We start from the raw sequence: 19,247 nt of genomic DNA on the forward strand, positions 1-19,247 counted from the left end.
CCCAAGTCCCAGCTGATCGGGAGGAAATGGGGATTTTGCAGTAACCTTCCCCTGGATTAGGAAGGAAATGGAGATTTTGCAGTACCCTTCCCTTGCCATGCCCACCAAGCCACGGCCACTAAGCCACACCCACAGAACCAGTAGTAAAAAATTTTGAAACCCACCACTGTGGTATACATATGCATTATATTTTCATTCTTTCAAAGACCAAAGCTAGGTGGCTCAGTGGCTAAGATGCTGAGCTTGTCAATCAGAAAGGTTAGCAGTTTGGTGGTTCGAATCCCTATGATGATGCAAATAGAAGGTGAGATGCAAGTATGCAAGGCCATAATTCATTTCATGACTTCACTATGCATGTAAGATGCATCACTATGCATTTTGGCGTCACCACACCTGCAGAATCGGTGGGACCAAAGGCAGCGGAAATGTTTTTATTCAAAAGTCCACAGAAAACTATTGCAAAGGCAACTAAACTCCACAGAAATTCACTGCATGCATAGTTACAGAGGACTTATATACTTTGTTCAAGACTTCGCGGCTTCTATTGAAAAGTTGGGGAAATAATACATAAAAGTAATACATATCAGAAAGTTGTGTAGCTTTGCAGCCGAAATATATAAATGGCTGCCGAGAAGCAAGCCAGATAAGTTCAATGGAGCTTACAGTTAACCTGATCTTGTTTTGCAATGCTGAAAAACATTGGTTTCAGGAAATTGGTACTTAAACCTATTATCAAGACTGAAGGAACAATTGGCTAAAAACGTTATGAAAATTGAAACCCTGATATAGTACTGAATATCTAGCTTTTCGGTAGCCGTATTCAAATCTGGATGTAGCTACAACAGTCAACCTGGCAGGGGGCACAGAGACAGGCACACAAGATTGAATGCGTAAAAGCAGATTCTCATAAGTACTAAGCAATCCCCATTATTTGATGACCAGAGGGCTGCGTCGTTTATGTAGGTAAAATCAAAGTTCACAATCTTCAGATCCTTTTGCAGGTACATCTCATTCAACTTGTTTACTATTCTTGCAAAGGCGTATTTAGATGCACAGCTGTAAGCTTCCCAAGTGTAAACTTGCTTGAAATGCATATCAAACCATGGATTATCCTAAAAGGAACACACACACACAAAAAAATGTTTTATTTGCTGCCTTTCTGCTCGGAAAGAAGATTCAAGCTAACACACAATTTAAAATAACATGCAGATATAAAACAGCATCTATGAAACAATACAGGTGACTTAAAGACATAACGGAGCCCAACATTTCCATTGCTAAAACAGTTGTTAAGGGTGTTTTGCCCCATTTTACAACCTTGCTTGCCACCGTTGTTAAGTAAATCACTGCCGTTATTAAGTTAGTAACACGGTTGTTAAGTGAATCTTTGCTTCCCCATTGATTCTGCTTGTCAGGTCACAAAAACAGATCACATGACTCCGGAGCATTGCAACCATCCTAATAAATACATGCCAATTGCCGAGCGGCCAAATTTTGATCACCTGACCATGGAGATGCTGATGGTTAAGTGTGAAAAATGGTCTTGTTACTTTTTTCCAGTGCCGTTGAAACTTCAGTCACGAAATGAATGATTGTAAATTAAGGACTATCTGTAAAAGGTACTATAGAGCAGGGGTCTCCAACCTTGGCAACTTGAAGACTTGTGGACTTCAACTCCCAGAATTCCTCAGCCAGCAAAGCTGAATTCTGGGAGCTGAAGTCCATGATTCTTCAAGTTGCCAAGGTTGGAGACCCTTGCCCTTCTAAGACCTGACAAAAAAAGAAAAGAAAAGAGATTTGTGTTGTTTGTACTTCTAAAAGCAGTGTAGGACAAAGCTGGCTGAGGAATTCTGGGAGTTGAAGTCCACAAGTCTTCAAGTTGCCAAGGTTAGAGACCCCTGGTGTAGGGACAAAAAGAACTCTTACCCGCATGCAAAATAAGGAAGGCAAGAGAGATGATTAGAATATCTGATCAGTTGTGGTTGGAAACCAGCTGCCAATTAATGAGATCTTTCAGTAAGGCATGCAGTCTAACTACGATGTTTTGGAAGTTTTCCCAGGAACGCTTCAAGGATGTGGCAAAGACAACATGAGTAAAGGCTCCCTTTGATGATGCTGAAGTTATAGCGTCAAAATAGGCACATTCCTGCCTATTCACATTCATTTTCTCTTTTTCATTTTGCAACAATAACAGTAATTTGCGATTGCTATATTCATAGCTGGTGATTCAATTACCTTGCCTGGACTGTACAACCCTGTACTTCCTGGCATCCTGACTTCACATAGGGGCGAAACCTTCTTGGAACTGCTGAAAGGACTTCCTTGTAGGAAGGAGATAGTTGGTGTCGTGTCCCTCCCCCTCTGTTGACACTGGACCAGTAGTGGGTTCCACTTACCTTCACTACCGGTTCGGAACTGTGAGCGTCCGAGCGTGTGCACTCGCTTCACTCGTGCGCGGTGCTTCTGGGTATGCACAGAGCATTTGTGATGACATCTGGGCCAGGGGTGGGTTTCAGAAGGTTCTGATCAGCTCTGGAGAACCGGTAGTGGAAATTTTGAGTAGTTTGGAGAACCGGTAGTAAAAATTCTGACTGGCCCCGCCCCCATCTATTCTCTGCCTCCCAAGTCCCAGCTGATCAGGAGGAAATGGGGATTTTGCAGTAACCTTCCCCTGGATTGGGGTAGGAATGGAGATTTTACAGTATACTTCCCCTGCCATCCCACCAAGCCATTCCACACTCACCAAGCCATGCCACGCCCACCAAGCCATGCCACACCCACCAAGCCACACCCACAGAAGTGGTAGTAAAAATGTTGAAACCCACCACTTATCTGGGTGGGTGGGCAGAGCCTCCCGCCGCCACCACTACTGGTTCGCCCGAACTGGGGCAAACCAGTAGAAACCCACCACTGCACTGGACTGCTCAATCTTAAAATAAATGGCCTCTTTTGGACCATTGATTGGGGTAAAAGAGGCTATTTATGTTAACACAGAGAAGCCCTCTCTCAACAGACACCACCAATCTCGTGTCTACAAGATGTCCTTTCAGCAGTTCCAAGAACTTTCCTCCCCCATTTGAGGGGGTAATTTGAGGTAATTTGAGGAGGTAATTTGAGGTAATCCTGAGGGGACAGATAAACCCTCAAGTGACCTAAAGAGCTCTCAGGGAGAGTACTAATGACCAGATGACTGCAGAGAAATATTATCCTTCCAACCTCCCCCCAATCCAGTCACAACTAATCCTTCCATCACTACCACCATCCTGCCTGAACTGATGAAGCTTCTGGAATGAGAAGCAAAACGTTTTCCTCAAGGAAAAAAACAGTCCAGTTGCCTTTTGAAAAAGCAGCTTTGAGACAGCTATGACCCGGATGACTGAGAATCTCCACAGACATTTACATTCTAGCTATTACTGTATTTTTCAGAGTATAAGACGCACCTGAGTATAAGACACACCTTAGTTTTTGGGAAGGAAAAAAAAATCTGCCTACCAGGTATTCATCTGGCTAGTCCTTAGCCTGGTCAGCTTCAGTGTCTTAGTTTGCTTGCTGGTTTTGAGGTTGGGGCTGGTTGGGGCTAAAAAAACAGCTTATAAAACACAGCTGATTGTTGGAGGGAGCAGCAATTAGAAAAGCAGGCAAAGCATGGAAGATTGCTTTGCTTGGGTTGGGGCTGAAAAACAGCTTCAAAATCACAGCTGATCATCGGAGAGAGCTCCAGTGACTAAAGCCGGCGAAGCAGGGATGGTGTAAGAGAAGGCAGCAGCTGTTCTGGGTAGCCATTTTGGGCACTGCACGTGGGAATACATTCTGAGTATAAGACGCACCCAAATTTTCAGCCTCCTTTAGGAGGGAAAAAAGTGCGTCTTATACTCCAAAAAATATGTTATATCATCAACAACAGAATTATATGCCTTATAATAAAACGCAGCACTTACAGAATCTGCCTCTTTTCCATCTATCATCTCCAAATCATCTAGAAGCCATTTTTCAGATATTTCATAATTCTCATCAAGGCCAGTTCTGTAGTGTTTTACCACAGAGATTAGTACTTCTTCACCTTTCGACACTGCAGGATGAACATTTGGTTTACACGCACAATATATTTTCATACAAAATGCAAAAATTAAAATCTTTATTAAGGAAAAAAAATGCCTTCTAAAAGCATTTGGTGAGTTAGGCCCAGTGTTTCCAAGATTCAGCAATTGCAGTCGCTTTTAGCATTCAAGCCATTTAAACTAATTTAACCTAATTAATTAAGGTCTAGCTACGAGATCAAAATGTACCTAATTAAATAAAATGTACAAACTGTCCATATTTAAAGGGCAATTTAAAATTAGATTTGAAGCTTATTTACTTTGAGACAAGTTGGACTTATTTCCAATCTATGACTGGAATCATAACACCAAATTTTTTAATGGTTTCAACAATTTACCGATGGGTCAATGTTTGTACAATTGGTTTTTTATTTTAAATATAAGTAGACCTCATTGCATCTAATGTATTGCCACTAACCTATCTATTGCTAAATAATTTATGATATTATTAATGCCCAATTTTACTTTTGTGTTATGTCTTTTGGGTTGGAAATCTATTGGAATATAGAAGGGTTTTTAAAAAAAATAATAATTACAAATTACTTTGAAAACTTTAACTGTAGATCAGGGAAGACATGATTTAAAAGAAATAAGCAACATAAAGTCATCTTTATTCCAGCACTGACCAGCAAACAAAGTTTTGAAATATAGGATAACATCCCTCTCAATGAAATAAATATATGTGTATACAAATTAACTACTTTTAAATAGCTAGTGCAAACTATAAACCATGATACCAATACAACTAAAATTACAAGTTTAAAAATTTAAACGCAACAATAAATACAATTAGAATTGGTAAAGTTTAGGTGAAACTTTAAGTGCTGACTAAAAATATTAAAAAGAGCTAATAACAAATATAAAATCATTGTATTACTGAAATCTTAAAAAAATATGTTTAGTACTAATATTATGCCTTCAGGGATTATACAGATTAGTAGTAATAATATATACTGCAAAGGAGTGATTATAATGTAGAGACTAATGAGCTAAAAGAACCATTGCAATAACTGAATATTTGCATTTTTAAAGATTGATAATTATTTTAAAAATAAATATCAATAAGTCAGTAAGTCAATATAGTGATCCCAATATAGACGATATCCTGCCGGTTAATTTTTTACTATGGGCAAATTACACAAGTAGAAAAATCCGAGAGATTGCATGGCCTCCTGCAGTTTAAGAGTCATTGGCTGCACATTTCTGAATGCTGAATGTTTTTATTAAGTTGCATTTAAACAATTAGATTTATGTACCAATTAACTAAATGTTTCTTCTTCACAGTTAAAAACATTTGATAACTCGCATCTTCTTTTTACATAACTATCAGCAAATCCCCCACGAATTTTGCAACTGTTTGAAAAAAAGAAAATACATGTTTATGAAAAAGGGTTGATTTACATGTTTATGAAAAAAAGGGTTTTGCAGATGACTTGGTTGTTACTGTATCTCAACCAATATACTCAGCTACTGGTTTAAAAGATATAATTGGTCAGTATGGCAAAGTATCTGGATTTAAGGTGAACCAGCAAAAGACAAAGATGATAATTAAAAATATGAATATACAACAAAAAGAAGAGTTAGAAAGAACTACAGGTTTTGAAATCGTTAAAAAGGTTAAATATTTAGGAATATATATTACAGCTTCAAATGTCAAATTATACAAAAATAATTATGAGGTATTGTGGCAGAAGTTATGGAAAGAAATGGAGAGTTGGAAGAAGATACAACTATCTCTGTTGGGAAGAATAGCGGCTATAAAAATGAATGTTTTGCCCAGGTTTCTATTTTTGTTTCAAATGATACCGGTGCTTAAGAATGACACCAAATTACAGGAATGGCAAAAGGGGGTTAATAACTTTGTATGGATGGGCAAAAAACCAAGAATAAAATTAAAAATAATGCAGGATACAAGGGAAAGGGGGGGTCTTAAAATGCCTAATTTAAAATTGTATTATGAAGCAGTTGTCTTATCATTAATTTCTGATTGGATTAATTTAACTGAGGAAAGAGTTTTGAATATAGAAGGTTATGGTTTGTTATAAGGCTGGCATGCCTATTTATTATATGATAAAAAACTAGATAAAATATTTAAAAATAATATAATTAGAAATGCATTATTGAGGGTCTGGAGGAAATATCAATATAAATTAGATGGAAAGATTCCAATATGGGCAATCCCGAGACACATGATAGAAAATATAAATATATATCAAAAGATGGAGGTAGTTACCTATAAAGAACTTCTTTGTATGGAAAAGGGGGAATTACAATTAAAATCCAGAGAAAAGATGGGGGAAGAAGGGAAAAATTATACATGGTTCCAATATGGACAATTACAAGCTAGATGGAAACTAGATCAAAAAATAGGTGTTAAGCAAACTGAGGATAATTTGTTAAAACAAATGAGAGATCAAGGCCAACAGCATATTAAGAGGTTGTATAGTGTATTAGTAGAAATAGACTCAGAGACTGAACTGGTTAAGGATTGTATGATTAAGTGGGCACAAAATTTTCAGCAACCGATAATGTTGGAAACTTGGGAAAGAATTTGGGTGAGGAATGTTAAATTTACACAAGCGCAAAATATGAGAGAAAATTTTTATAAGATGTTTTATAGATGGCATTTAGACCCCAAAAAGTTGTCATGTATGTATTCTAATGTACAGGCTAAATGTTGGAGATGCGATTGTGAAGATGCCACTTATTACCATATATGGTGGACTTGTAAAAAAGTTAAAGCATTTTGGATTAAAGTATGGTGGATCATGCAGAATATTTTGAAAAAGAAGATTAAGTTTACTCCGCAGTTCTTTCTACTAGGAATAATTATGGATTGTACAGCTATAGAGACTAAATTGATCTTGAACTTAATAACAGCCACAAGACTTTTGATTGCTCAATATTGGAAGAAAGAAGAATTACCTACAATTGAAGAATGGACACTCAAAGTATCAAATCTGGCAGAAATGGCTAAAATCTCTGCTTATTTGAAAGACTATACACAAGAAAAATATATTTTAGAATGGAAAATGTGGATTGATTATATTCAAAATAAGTATCAGATAAAAAAATATCAAATAGCATATGAGTAAATTTAGGAAATATTTTGTATTAGATATATTTCTGAAGGAGGGGAATTGAGAGTGTGATTAAGTGTGGAGTGACTAGAGATTATAATTTAGGAATTATTTTAGATTATGATTGTTAGTTTTGATACCCTGCATTTTGTTCTGGGAAGTTGGGGTGGGGGTGGGGGTAAGGGGAGGGTGGGGGTTGAGGTAGAGATGGAGTGATGGTTAATGTACAGGGATTATTGAAGATGTATAAATATAATTAATGTAGGGTCGGGTCTGCCCAGTTACCATTTTAGAACGGTGGGGAGGAGAAAAGAGAGTAGGAGGTAGGAAAGAGGAGAAGAGGAAGGAAGAGGGGTAGAAGAGGAGAAGGTGTAGGGTGGAGGGAGGAGGATGTAGATAAGAGAAGGAGAGGAAGGTTTGGAAAGAAGGCAGAAGAAGGTAGAAGAGGGAAGAGAGTTAAAAAGGGGGGTGGTGACTGGGCAAGCCCGACTAATTGTATATAATTGTACATTGGATGAATTATTTGATATGATTGTAAAAATAAAACTTTTTCATAAAAAAAAAAAAAAGGGTTGAGGGCCCCATCAAGGTTGTATTTGACCTTGGGGGGGGCAGGGGGCGTGGCCAGGGTGGGTGTGGCCTGCTCGATGTTACTCGTGTTGGGGGCGCCTGTGGTGGCCCAGGCGCTTTCCCAGCGAAAATGGGCTCTGTTTTTGGCTGCAATGACCTCCTGCAACCCTCTGCCATCAAAAATGGAGCTCAAAAGGGCCGCCCGTGGGCTCCATTTTTGCTGGCAGAGGCACTGCAGGCTGGTCCTTTGATGTTTCCAGAGCAGTCCCGGATCCGGCCCCCGGGCCTTGAGTTTGACACCCCTGGTGTAAGGAAAAGGCCAAATCACTAGCCCTAAACTTTTCAATTGCTCATATTTTACTTATATGGAGAACTGATATGTGTCCCAGACTCCAAAGTGTTTTCATTTGAATATTTGGAAGAAAATGGACATTAGAAAAAGAAACCAAAACCATACTGGGGAGTATAAGTTTTGCTTTGTTTTTTTTACATCTGGTCTGTACCTGCCCTTAAGTCAACTCAGCTTCTGGGGTACACTAGGGTCTGAAAGTCCAAGAGCCTTGCAGAGGGAGGTAATCGCAAACCATCTCCATGTTATTTGCCAAATAAACCTTCATCCAAGTAATTTTAAAAGTGACTTTATGACATTTAAAAACTGTTGGTGTTCCTACAAATAATAGCCTTGGATTAGATCCAGATTACATTAGCTCTACTTAGTTCCTGTTAAAATCAATAGACTGAGCTAGCACATGACTTAATTAAGCGCCAATATGATTTTTGTACATAACTGCCTTGCCTCATTTGCAAAACTTAACTAGATCCAGATGACAATCTTTTCCTAGCCTAGCCTCTTCTTTGTATTTTTCAATTTATTGTTTGAACCACAAAATATATTAAGGAGGGAAAAAGCTTTGTGTCTGATTTCACTAAAGATTATAAATGCAGTTAATGTAAGCTGGAATAAAATTTAATGATTTCAAAAGTGTACTAAGTAAACTTTTCTGGATTTGCACGCACACCTCAAACTGCAGTCACTTTCACGACCATGTCAAGAAGTTGCTTCCAATTTTTATAAGTGATTTTAGCATTGCGTTCCTTTTCAAGGATGAACTGTCAGGAGAAGATCTGGTCGGTATCCTTGAAATTCTGCTACTTATTCCAATTCATTGGAATCATAATAAAAAAAATATGAATATTTTGAGAGGTCTTTGAATTTTTATTATAACATCTCAGATCTCCTAGATCCGTGATGGCGAACCTATGGCACGCATGCCACAGGTGGCATGCATAGCCATATCAGTGGGCATGTGAGCTCAGCTCCGGCGCGCATGCGCGTGCCAGCCAGCTGATTTTTGGGTCTTCTGGGCCCACTAGAAGTAGGGAAACAGGTTTCTTCCTGCCTCCAGAGGGCCCAGGCATGGTGGTGAGGCCCATTTCTCTCTCTTACCTGGCTCCAGAGCCTCTCTAGGAGTCTGGGGAGGGCGAAAACGGCCTTCCCCACCCCCCGGAAGTCCTCCAGAGGCCAAAAATGGCCCGTTCTGGTTCCACCGGAAGTTGGCAAATGGGCTGTTTCTGGCACCCAGAGGACTTCCGGGGGGGGGCATTTTCGCCCTCCCCAGATCCCTAGAGAGGCCCTGGAGGCTGGGGACAGCAAAAAATGGACCTTCCGGTTCCACCAGAAGTTGGCAAATGGGCTGTTCTTGGCTTCCAGAGGACCTCCAGGGGGGTGGGGAAGGCTGTTTTATCCCTCCCCAAACTCCTAGAAAAGCTCTGGAGCCAGGTGAGAGAGAAAAACGGGCCTACCGGGCCATCACGTGCCAGGAGCAGGAGGGGGGTCGTGCATGCATGTGCAGGGGCGGGGCACATAAAATTATGGGTGTGATCACACACACGTACGATCCCCCCTGCCCCCCTCGTGGCACGCAATGGCAAAAAGATTAGCCATCACTGTCCTAGATGGACAAGAAATTCAAGAGAACAATTCATAGAAAAGATCTCCAAAAATAAAAGTTGGCATCTGTTATTCTTAATTTCACTTTGGGTGAATTTTGTTTTTGTTTATGTAACTCTGTTAATAGCAATACATCTTTTATAAACTGATTACATGAATGCATTCTTAGGGAAATGGTGTTATTGTATTTTACCAATGTACTTACTACATTATTTTTTACTATCTACTTGCATATATTATACTAAATAATGACTTGAACCTGGCCACTATGGTTTATTCAACAAAGTTTACTTGAACCAGTCAAGACTTAATAAAGATTAACGATTGCCTTCTGATTGATAAATAATGCTGTATGAGAATAAAGGAACAAAATTTCTCACGATCACCTCAAATTTGGAGATAATTAAAAGCAGAAAAAATTCTCTCAACAGGTTCATTTTCTTAAAAGGAGGCAATCAGTTTATATGTCACTTCTCTCAATATATGACTCTGGCCATTTAATTACAATTAAAAGAAGGTAAGAACATTGTAACAAACCAAAAATTGCATATATTGCATGTAACAGATAGTTGGTGAGGGAATCTCTGAGAGTTACTTATGATTCCCCCAAATCTCACTCAACATCCTTGAACACCACAGCATAGGAACAACTGATCTATAAAATTTCTATGGCTTGGCACCAAGATTCCTCCAGCATTGCCTTCTCAAAAACTAGAAATTTGCACTATTGTTTTTCTTTGAAACAACATTCCTCTTGAGGTGTCTATGCAGTGGTGATATCTGAACCGGTTTACTACCGTTCGCTGGTTGCGCATGCGTGCTGTGCATGCACATGCACAGTGCACACCACGCACCAAATGCGAGGTGCGTGCGCACGCGTGCAGTTGCACGCCAAAAGGAGGCATGGGGTAAGTAGAACAGTGCGGGGGGAGTGATCAGCTGTGGCACGCAATCTTTTTTTTTACTTTTAAAAGCATTTTTTTACAACCTATTCGGCCGAAAAGGTTGTAAAAAAATGCTTTTAAAAGTTAAATAAAAGCCTTGACGATCGCACGGCTCAGCTGTGATTGTCAGAGCCTTTTTTTTAACCTTTTAAAAGCTTTTTTTAAAAGAAGTGGCTACCGGGCAAGCAATTGGGCATGGGTGGAAAAGGGGGGAGGGATTTTTGCAACTGGTTCTCCGAACCACCTGCCGCCATCGCTACCAGCTCGCCCGATCCGGTCCGAACCAGGAGCATTTCACCCCTGTGTCTATGATTCCAACTTTACTTGGATTTAAAAACATAATTAAAACCTAGCTTTTCCAGCAGATCTTGATGATAGGTACAATATGTTATGAAGTGTTCCTCATAGAATGTTGAATTCTGTTTGAATTAAATTAGTTTGCAGTTCCTGACGAACAATTGTGATTTATTTTTTTACTGAGTTTTACCTATATTTTGCACTTTTACTTTAAAGAACAGGGGTTGTAAGACATCCAGTCAGTTACAATTGACGTAGCATATATACTCAGAAGAAGGGGAAAAAATGAGATCCTTGTATATCAAACAATCTTAATGTAAGCTACTGTACAAATGTACAAACTGAATGTGCAGTGTTTCTGAGACTCTGTGTAAGTAGTGTAGAAGCACACACGCATACAAATCTATATGGTCTATTCAAATGGGATATACAATATATCTTCCCCTAAGCTCTCAGAAAGAAACAGAGATAATATGATATAATATATCATGATCTGTAGAGAGTGAAGGTTTTACACCATTTCCACCACCTCTCTTAGAAGATAGAAATGTCTCTATTTTAGCACAGTGTGTTTATTTATTCATTTAGCAAAATTATATGTCCACATGTATTGTACAAAATAATCCTAGATGGGCCACAATATTAAGTAAAAATAGGTTAAATAAAACAGACAAAACCCCACCATGACATCATGTACCTCAACAATGGCACTACAACATCACATCCATTCCTTACTTCTGTTGGGCTCAATGTCACGGTTCCAAGTAACGCCCCCAACGAATTCAAACTCTGAGGCTTGCAATTCCTCAAAGCTAACTTTTATCAGAGATGTCATATTGGCACATCTGGGAAAACCCGAATCTGAAAGCTTCTGGGTTTTCCTCACGCAGAAGAAAGTTCAAGAGCTTGCCCACTTCTCCCACATGTCCACCACTGCTCCAATCAGTTCCTTCACCAACAGAAGACAACCTCCACTTTCTTCTCTGCACAGCTGTCGGACACCATGGCCTTGAACTTCTCTGTAAAGTTTTGTTATGGCTAATTCGACTTCACTCAAGCAATTCCCCCACTCCCAACTTCCCACGGTAGGATTGTGGCAGGCCTGGATCCTAAAGGCACAAAAGTAATATGGTTTCCAGGCATGATACTCACTTCTATTCTATCCCAAAGCTTAAGTGAAGAACCAAGCTCTCCAGAAGGCTAACAGGATGGGAGAACTCTAAATCGCATGGAGGAGACTGTTTATTTATTTATTTATTTATATTTTTATACCGCCCTTCTCCCAAAGGGCTCAGGGCGGTGTACAGCCAAAGTATAAAAACTACACAATGTACCATTAAAACAAAAACTTAAAACAAACATAATCCATAAATGGCCGGAATTAAAACAATCAAATTAAAAAACCCTTAAAATTTATAAATAATAACCCCGATTAAAATTGTTTAAATTAAAAGTTTAGAAATAAAAATTTAAGCCAGTCCCGCTTGAATAAACAAATGCGTTTTCAGCTCACGGCGAAAGGCCCGAAGGTCGGGTAATTGGCGCAAACCAGGGGGAAGTTCGTTCCAAAGCGTAGGAGCTCCTACAGAGAAGGCCCTTCCCCTGGGGGCCGCCAGCCGACATTGCTTGGCGGACGGCACCCTGAGAAGATCCTGTCTGTGTGAGCGTACAGGTCGGTGGGAGGCATAAGGTAACAGCAGGCGGTCCCGTAAGTACCCGGGCCCTAAGCCATGGAGCGCTTTAAAGGTGGTAACCAAAACCTTAAAGCGCACCCGAAAGACCACAGGAAGCCCGTGCAGACTGCGCAGGAGCGGTGTTACGTGGGAGCAGCGTGGGGCTCCCTCAATCACTGTTCCAAAGGATGGGGCAGCCACGAAAAAAGTGCATCTCCAATGACAACATTTAAAGGTAGGGACCAGGAGGGAACCATGTTCTCTGATTTGGAAGGATGGGCAGATACCCTGTGCGGTGTTGTTCTCTGTCAGAAGACTGTACGTGATGAGTTTCATCATGACTCCACATGTCTGAGGAGTCGGAATATGTCAGCTATTACATGTGTATGTTTGTATGCATCATACAGAATGAAAATTATATTAACACTGTATGTGTTGCGGCCTGCCAGTGGAGTTGGTGGCAGAGTCAGACAGTGAGGAGATTGGGGAGGAACACGGGCCAGTCCTGGAGCCTGGGGAAGGCTCTGATGAGTGTTCTGCATCGGAGGCAGAGATGGCGTCTGACAGTTATCAGCTGCCTTCGAAGTTGGACATCAGTGGGGCAGAAGAACAGCTGGAGCCTGTTCCCAGTGTGCACATGCGCAGAGCTGCCAGAAGGGAACAGCTAAGGAACAAGGGTCGACTCAGGAGTAAAGCCACAGGTGGACGATGAATGGCCCCTCCCATAGGGAATAAAGAGGAGCGAAAGGAGAGGGGAGTTTGCAGGAGACAATTAGTTCGCTTAATTGGTTTGGGACTCTGAGACTTCTTGCCAAGTTTTGAAGATATTAGCCTGGCAGCTCTCCAAGCCAGAGAAGGTCTGTGACTGTAAATTCTCCCTTGAAAGACTTTGCCGGATGTGAATGAGAGGAATTCACAGTAACTTAATAAAAAGGGGGGTTTTTTTTGTCGGGACAAGGAGTCTGCTTCATGCTCTTGGGAAGCCTCGGTCAGAACAGTATGACAGTAATACAAACCTGAACAGGAATATAAAAAATGGTCTAATGTCGATTCAGATCCGTTGGTGCATTGGAATAGCAACTGAACTAACTGGCAGTTCTTCATAGTTTTAGATTGGAGGCATACAAAAAGTCCCTACATACTTTCTTAAACAATAAGAGATCCTCAGCATCCTATCTAGATATCTGCAATATTCATCTCAATGATGGACAGCACGCAGCTAACCTGGGTTGGTTTCAGAACCTAAGTAAGGATAGCTGTGGTTAGAATTTGTTTGGGGAAATCATATAGAAATTCTAAAGCTGTAGGATAGACTGGGGACTCAAAAACCAAACAACAACATCTGTTCCAATCTAAGGCAATGACAATCCTTTTTGCTATAACATTGCTAAAAAATCTGCTTGGATGAAGAAATCAAAAGTCAAGTTTGACTTAAGGGTGTATTTATTTTTCCTTACTATTTATCTACTTTCAAGTAAATAAAGCTGTAACTGTCATTTAACATTATTATACTGAAGCAAAGGCCAGAACACGCCTAGGGCAATTTTAATTACTTTTAGTCTCCTATTTTCAAAAGTAGCACGAAAGACTTTCCTTTAAAAAATAAAACCACAAATCCTTTTGCTACGTGAACAGCTCCCCATTGAGAGCCAGCATGTTGTAGTGACTAATGCATCAGGCTAGAAACTGGGGGGCTGTGAGTTCTAGTCCTGCCTTTAGGCACAAAGTCAGCTAGGTGACCTTGGGCCAGTCACTTTCTTTCAGTCCTAAAAAGAAGGCAATGGCAAATCATTTATGGAAAACGCTTCCAAGAAAACTGCAGGGACTTGCCAAGCAGTCTTTGAGAATCAGATACAAAGGAACAAGAGGGGGGAAAGTATTTTTTAAAAAATTTCGATTTTAGTATAATTTAGCAACTGCATAATTCCTTTCAAAATTACTGTGTTTCCCTGAAAATATGACCTACTCAGAAAGTAAGTCCTAGCTTGATTTTTACACATGCATCCAATCTAAGCCCTACCTCCCCAAAATAAGCCCTAATTAAGACATAATTCCTTTCAAAATTACTGTGTTTCCCTGAAAATATGACCTACTCAGAAAGTAAGTCCTAGCTTGATTTTTACACATGCATCCAATCTAAGCCCTACCTCCCCAAAATAAGCCCTAATTAAGACTCCGCCCACTCCAGGGCGCATGGATAAAAATTAAGCTAGGGTGGGGATGGGGTTGTGGAGCTGCCCTACTACTTACCTTCGGATAGTTGCAGCCAGGCCTCGCACACCTCGGCCCATTTCTTCTGCAGCCAGCAAGGCTTTCCTGAAGGCCTCTGAGAGCAAAAAAAGAGGCTGGGGGGGGGCAACGTGCGCAAGTGAGGTGAGTCAGTGGATGATTCCCCCCCCCCGCAATCCAGTGGTGAAATCTAAATTTCTTTCCTACCGGTTCTGTGGGTGTGGCTTGGTGGGCTGTCATGTGACTGGGTGGGCGTGGCTATGTGACGGGGAGATCGAAAGACAGAAACTCACTAACAATGTCCTGCTAGGGCAGGGTTGGACTAGATGATCTCCAGGACCCTTCCAGCCCTGGATTATCCTCTGAAGCTGTTTGTAGTCCTTTCTTCCTCTCCTTTTCCCTCCTTCCTTCTTTCCTTCCTTCCTCTTTCCTTCCTTCCTTCCTTCCTTCCTTCCTTCCTTCCTCTCTCTCTCTCTCTCTCTCACGAACCCCCCCACCTCCCCATTTTTTGCCTAGCAGGCTTCAGCTTTTTTACCTTTTAAAAAATGCTTTTAAAAGTAAAAAAAAAAAAAAAGCCTCAGATGATCAGGCACCTCAGCTGGGATCGTCAGATCCTTGTTTTAACCCTTTAAAAGCATTTTTTTACAACCTTTTCGGCCGAAGAGGTTGTAAAAAAATGCTTTTAAAAGTTAAAAAAAAAAGGCTCTGACGATCGTGTGTCTCAGCTGGGCATGGTGGGAGGGGCAGGGATTTTTGCTACCGGTTCTCTGAACCACCCGCCACCATTGCTACCGGATTGGCCGATCCGGTCTGAACCGGGAGCATTTCACCCTTGCCCCCGCCCCAAAAACAAGACCTGGTCCCTTTTTTGGTGGCAAAAAAAAAAAAAGAGATAATAGCAATCGCAATCGCACTTAGACTTATATACCACTTCACAGTGCTTTACAACCCTCTTTAAGCGGTTTACAGAGTCAGTGTCTTGCCCACAACAATCTGGGTCCTCATTTTACCCACCTCGGAAGGATGGAAGGCTGAGTCAACCTTGAGGCTGGTGAGAATTGCAACTGCCGAACTGCAGCCAGCAGTCAGCTGAAGTAGCCTGCAGTACTGCACTCTAACCACTGCGCCACCTCGGCTCTCATAAGACAGGGTCTTATTTTCGGGGAAACATGGTAGTTTGTGGAAATTTAGGTAGGTCCTCTCTAAGCAATTCAACGATCAATCAGATCGATTGGAACTGAGCTCCTTCTAAAGGTAAAGGAAATGAGGTGAGAAGCACAGGGCGTGAATGCTAAAATAGATTTCAGCGAATAAAACAGATTCTGAGTTTTAGAATGATTTTTCCCCCCCCCCCCAATATTTGTTCAGAATTTATTTCAAATGGAAAATCTGCTTGGATGCATAAAAGAAAAGTGGCAACCACAGGAGGGAACTCAGAATGGAACTGAGTGACAAGATCCTTTTTCTAATGAATATCTTGACGACGCATGTGTCCCACAGGGGTACACACCAAAGAAATGAAGCAATATTAAATTTAAGAAATCACTCACACACAGATGCATACACGTTTGTGTGTGTAATTGTATATTATCTTGAAGAAGTTTCTTATTTTTTATGCATGACTTTCCTCAGAATTGATAACAACTTCCTTTTTCGTGTTTTTAACTGCAGATAGCATGGCACAATTTTTTTCCCCGTCTTTGAAAAATAATCCATTTATCTGATTCTATTACTTCATTATATATAATGTGAAGTTACATTTTATCTTATCCTCTGTAACGTTCCAAGCCCAAATTCTGCACCAATCCTCTCTTACGGCTTTGAATATAGTACTTTTAGTGATATTATAGGAGCTCCTTCAATAGTTCAGAGGAAAAACTCATCCTTCCGTATCTACATTCTCTGCATATCCTGCATTAAGAAATATTTAGCAACGTGAAAAGTTACAATCAGTGCCTCTTCTTATTCATTAATCTTTACTTAATATGTTATTCAGTGAAATTGATATCGCAAGTCTAGATTTTTTTGACACACTGTTTAGGACTTACAAAGCACTTATTTTAAAATAGTCATAACATATCATGAAAAAAAAATCTTTAAGTCAAAACAATGGAGTGCTCTAAACTAACATGCAGAAGTTTCTTGGCTAAAATATTTTTCTAAGACAGTATGAAATATTTTATACAGGATGGAAGCACTGCTCATGAGTAATACATTGCTTAATTATAAAAATGGGCCAAGGAGTGATATTAGATTTGCAAAATAAAAAGTGTTTTGCATCAGTTATTGAGCTCTAAAATATTAATGTTGAAATAAGAATTTACAGTCTTATTTATATTAGAAGCGAAAATAAGAGAAAAGGGTTATTACATTATGTGTGTAAAAATGCTTGAACTAACCATTTTTAAAGCCACAGATCAAATGTGTTTTATTAACATCTAGTAATATTTTCGCTGAAAGATTTAGTCTGCTGCGTTCTATGGGAAAATAAAATTTCTTCTAATTCAAAAATAATCAATGTGGTCCTTTTCAAGTAGGAAATTAGCAAAATAGACAGCTCAATCCTAAATATATTGATCTAAAATTACTTAAATGTGAATTACTTTCAGACAAGGATGTTTACTTTTTCAGTCAGCATTTGAGGAAATTAAATTTCTCAAGCATAGTATCTTTAATCTACCACTTTAGCAATAAGAATTTACCGACTAGGCATTTAAAACATTTATTGAAAAAAATCATATCGATTTTTTTGGGGGAAGGGTACTGTCTAATACTATAAAAGTGATTGTACTATGACTTTAGATTATTAATATTTAAAATCCATGCTTGTGCAGTTGATTAGCCTTTTAATCTTGAACACCTTAAAAGCTTAATACCAGTCAGTTACTTTGAAGGAAACGATATTGATTTCAATAGATCTTAATTCTAAGTACACGCATTTAGGTTTACTGTCTTATTTTAGACTGCTATGACATTTATTGAAAATCCTTATAAATACAGCTATCAGATTAGATCCTGTCAGATTATACTTAACTACTTTAAGTACGTTCAGAATATATATATATAATCAGAAAGTTAGTTAATGGCTAGAATCAATTTTGAATCAGGTAAATATTCTTACAGTATAATGAATGGACAGAAAAAAACTAGAGATAGTTCATTCCCCCTTATGTCCCAACTCCATTTACCTGAAGCACAGAGATAAAAACGATCTTGGCCTGAACACTCAATTTCAATGAACCCATACAAATTTTGCCCTAGAGATCTGAATAGCTTCTTGTTGAGATCCTCCTTCAACAGTGATGACATTGCCTTCGTTAGGTTCACAATTGTTCTGTTTCCACTCCTTTTGCTTCTTCTCCAACGTGGATTGCTCCAGAGATTAGAAAGTTAATTCTGCGACCAAAACCATCAAGCCACCAGGTTCCAGTTGTCCAGTTTGCTGGCTAGAGAAGCAGCAGTAGCAGTAGCTCCATTCAGTGTCCGGTACCTCCAAAATTCCTCTGCTCTGCCATAGTTTGTTGACGAAAATAAATATCCGCTCCCATGGGATTCAGCAGCCCCCTGGCTATCATGGGGCAGAAGCATTGTTAACCGAAGTAACACAAAAGCCCCATTCGCAGGAACAACATTTTGCTTCCGTTGTTATCCCATAGCTGCCTGGAGGTATTGATTGAGATGATTTTTCCATTTAGAGTTAAGTCTGTTGGCGGTAGCAGAAGTTACATCTACTCACACGCCCTCATCTGCAGAACTGCCGCTTATCCTGAACACTTAACTTTTCCCACAAGTCTACGTGCATCATTTCAGAGGAAAAGGAAAGCCAGCCAATTCTGGCTCCAAACCCTCCAATCGGTTCAGGGGGAAAAAAAATGCTTTGATATTATATCCAAGCCTCCACTCTTAGACACCCAGGGAAAAAAATCCCTATCAGCCAGGTTAGAGTACTGTGGAAAGTAACCCTTTCCTTGCTAGTACTTTATCACAGAAATATGTCAGTCGTATAAATAATTTCCAATTCTGATAATTCACCTCCTTCAACATTATCTAGAACACAGTTGCTCATCCCTCTGCAAAGGCTTCATGATGTCTTTATTTAGTTTATGTAGCCCTCATTACTTTTCTGTTTTCTATTCTGTTCTTATATAAAACAGTTCACCCCCTTGTTTAGGAGGGTGAAAAGAAAAAAAAAAGGATCAGAAAGTGTTAGACTAGCAAACTACTCAGCTACTCAATGCTTGGGGGGGGAAAAAGAACTGGAAAAACAATCCTTGCTGATATTTAATAAATCATTAAAAAGGTAAAGGTAAAGGTTCCCCTCGCACATATGTGCTAGTCGTTGCCGACTCTAGGGGGCGGTGCTCATCTCTGTTTCAAAGCTGAAGAGCCAGCGCTGTCCGAAGTCG

At 39.8% G+C, this 19,247-nt stretch overlaps 1 protein-coding gene across 1 annotated transcript; it reads right to left on the reverse strand.

Moving 5' to 3' along the window:
• Positions 1-676: 676 nt before the first annotated feature.
• On the reverse strand, positions 677-18,471 carry EXOC1L (exocyst complex component 1 like). The gene is made up of 3 exons (XM_058193146.1): positions 18,030-18,471; positions 3,939-4,069; positions 677-1,112 (listed from the first exon to the last, which is right to left on the reverse strand). Exons 1-3 carry the CDS (start codon positions 18,148-18,150, stop codon positions 846-848), a joined length of 519 nt encoding a protein of 172 aa, XP_058049129.1. The 5' UTR covers positions 18,151-18,471; the 3' UTR covers positions 677-845.
• Positions 18,472-19,247: the final 776 nt, after the last annotated feature.

Source organism: Ahaetulla prasina, chromosome 8 (genome assembly GCF_028640845.1).
Source record: "Ahaetulla prasina isolate Xishuangbanna chromosome 8, ASM2864084v1, whole genome shotgun sequence".
NCBI classification, from domain to species: domain Eukaryota; kingdom Metazoa; phylum Chordata; class Lepidosauria; order Squamata; family Colubridae; genus Ahaetulla; species Ahaetulla prasina.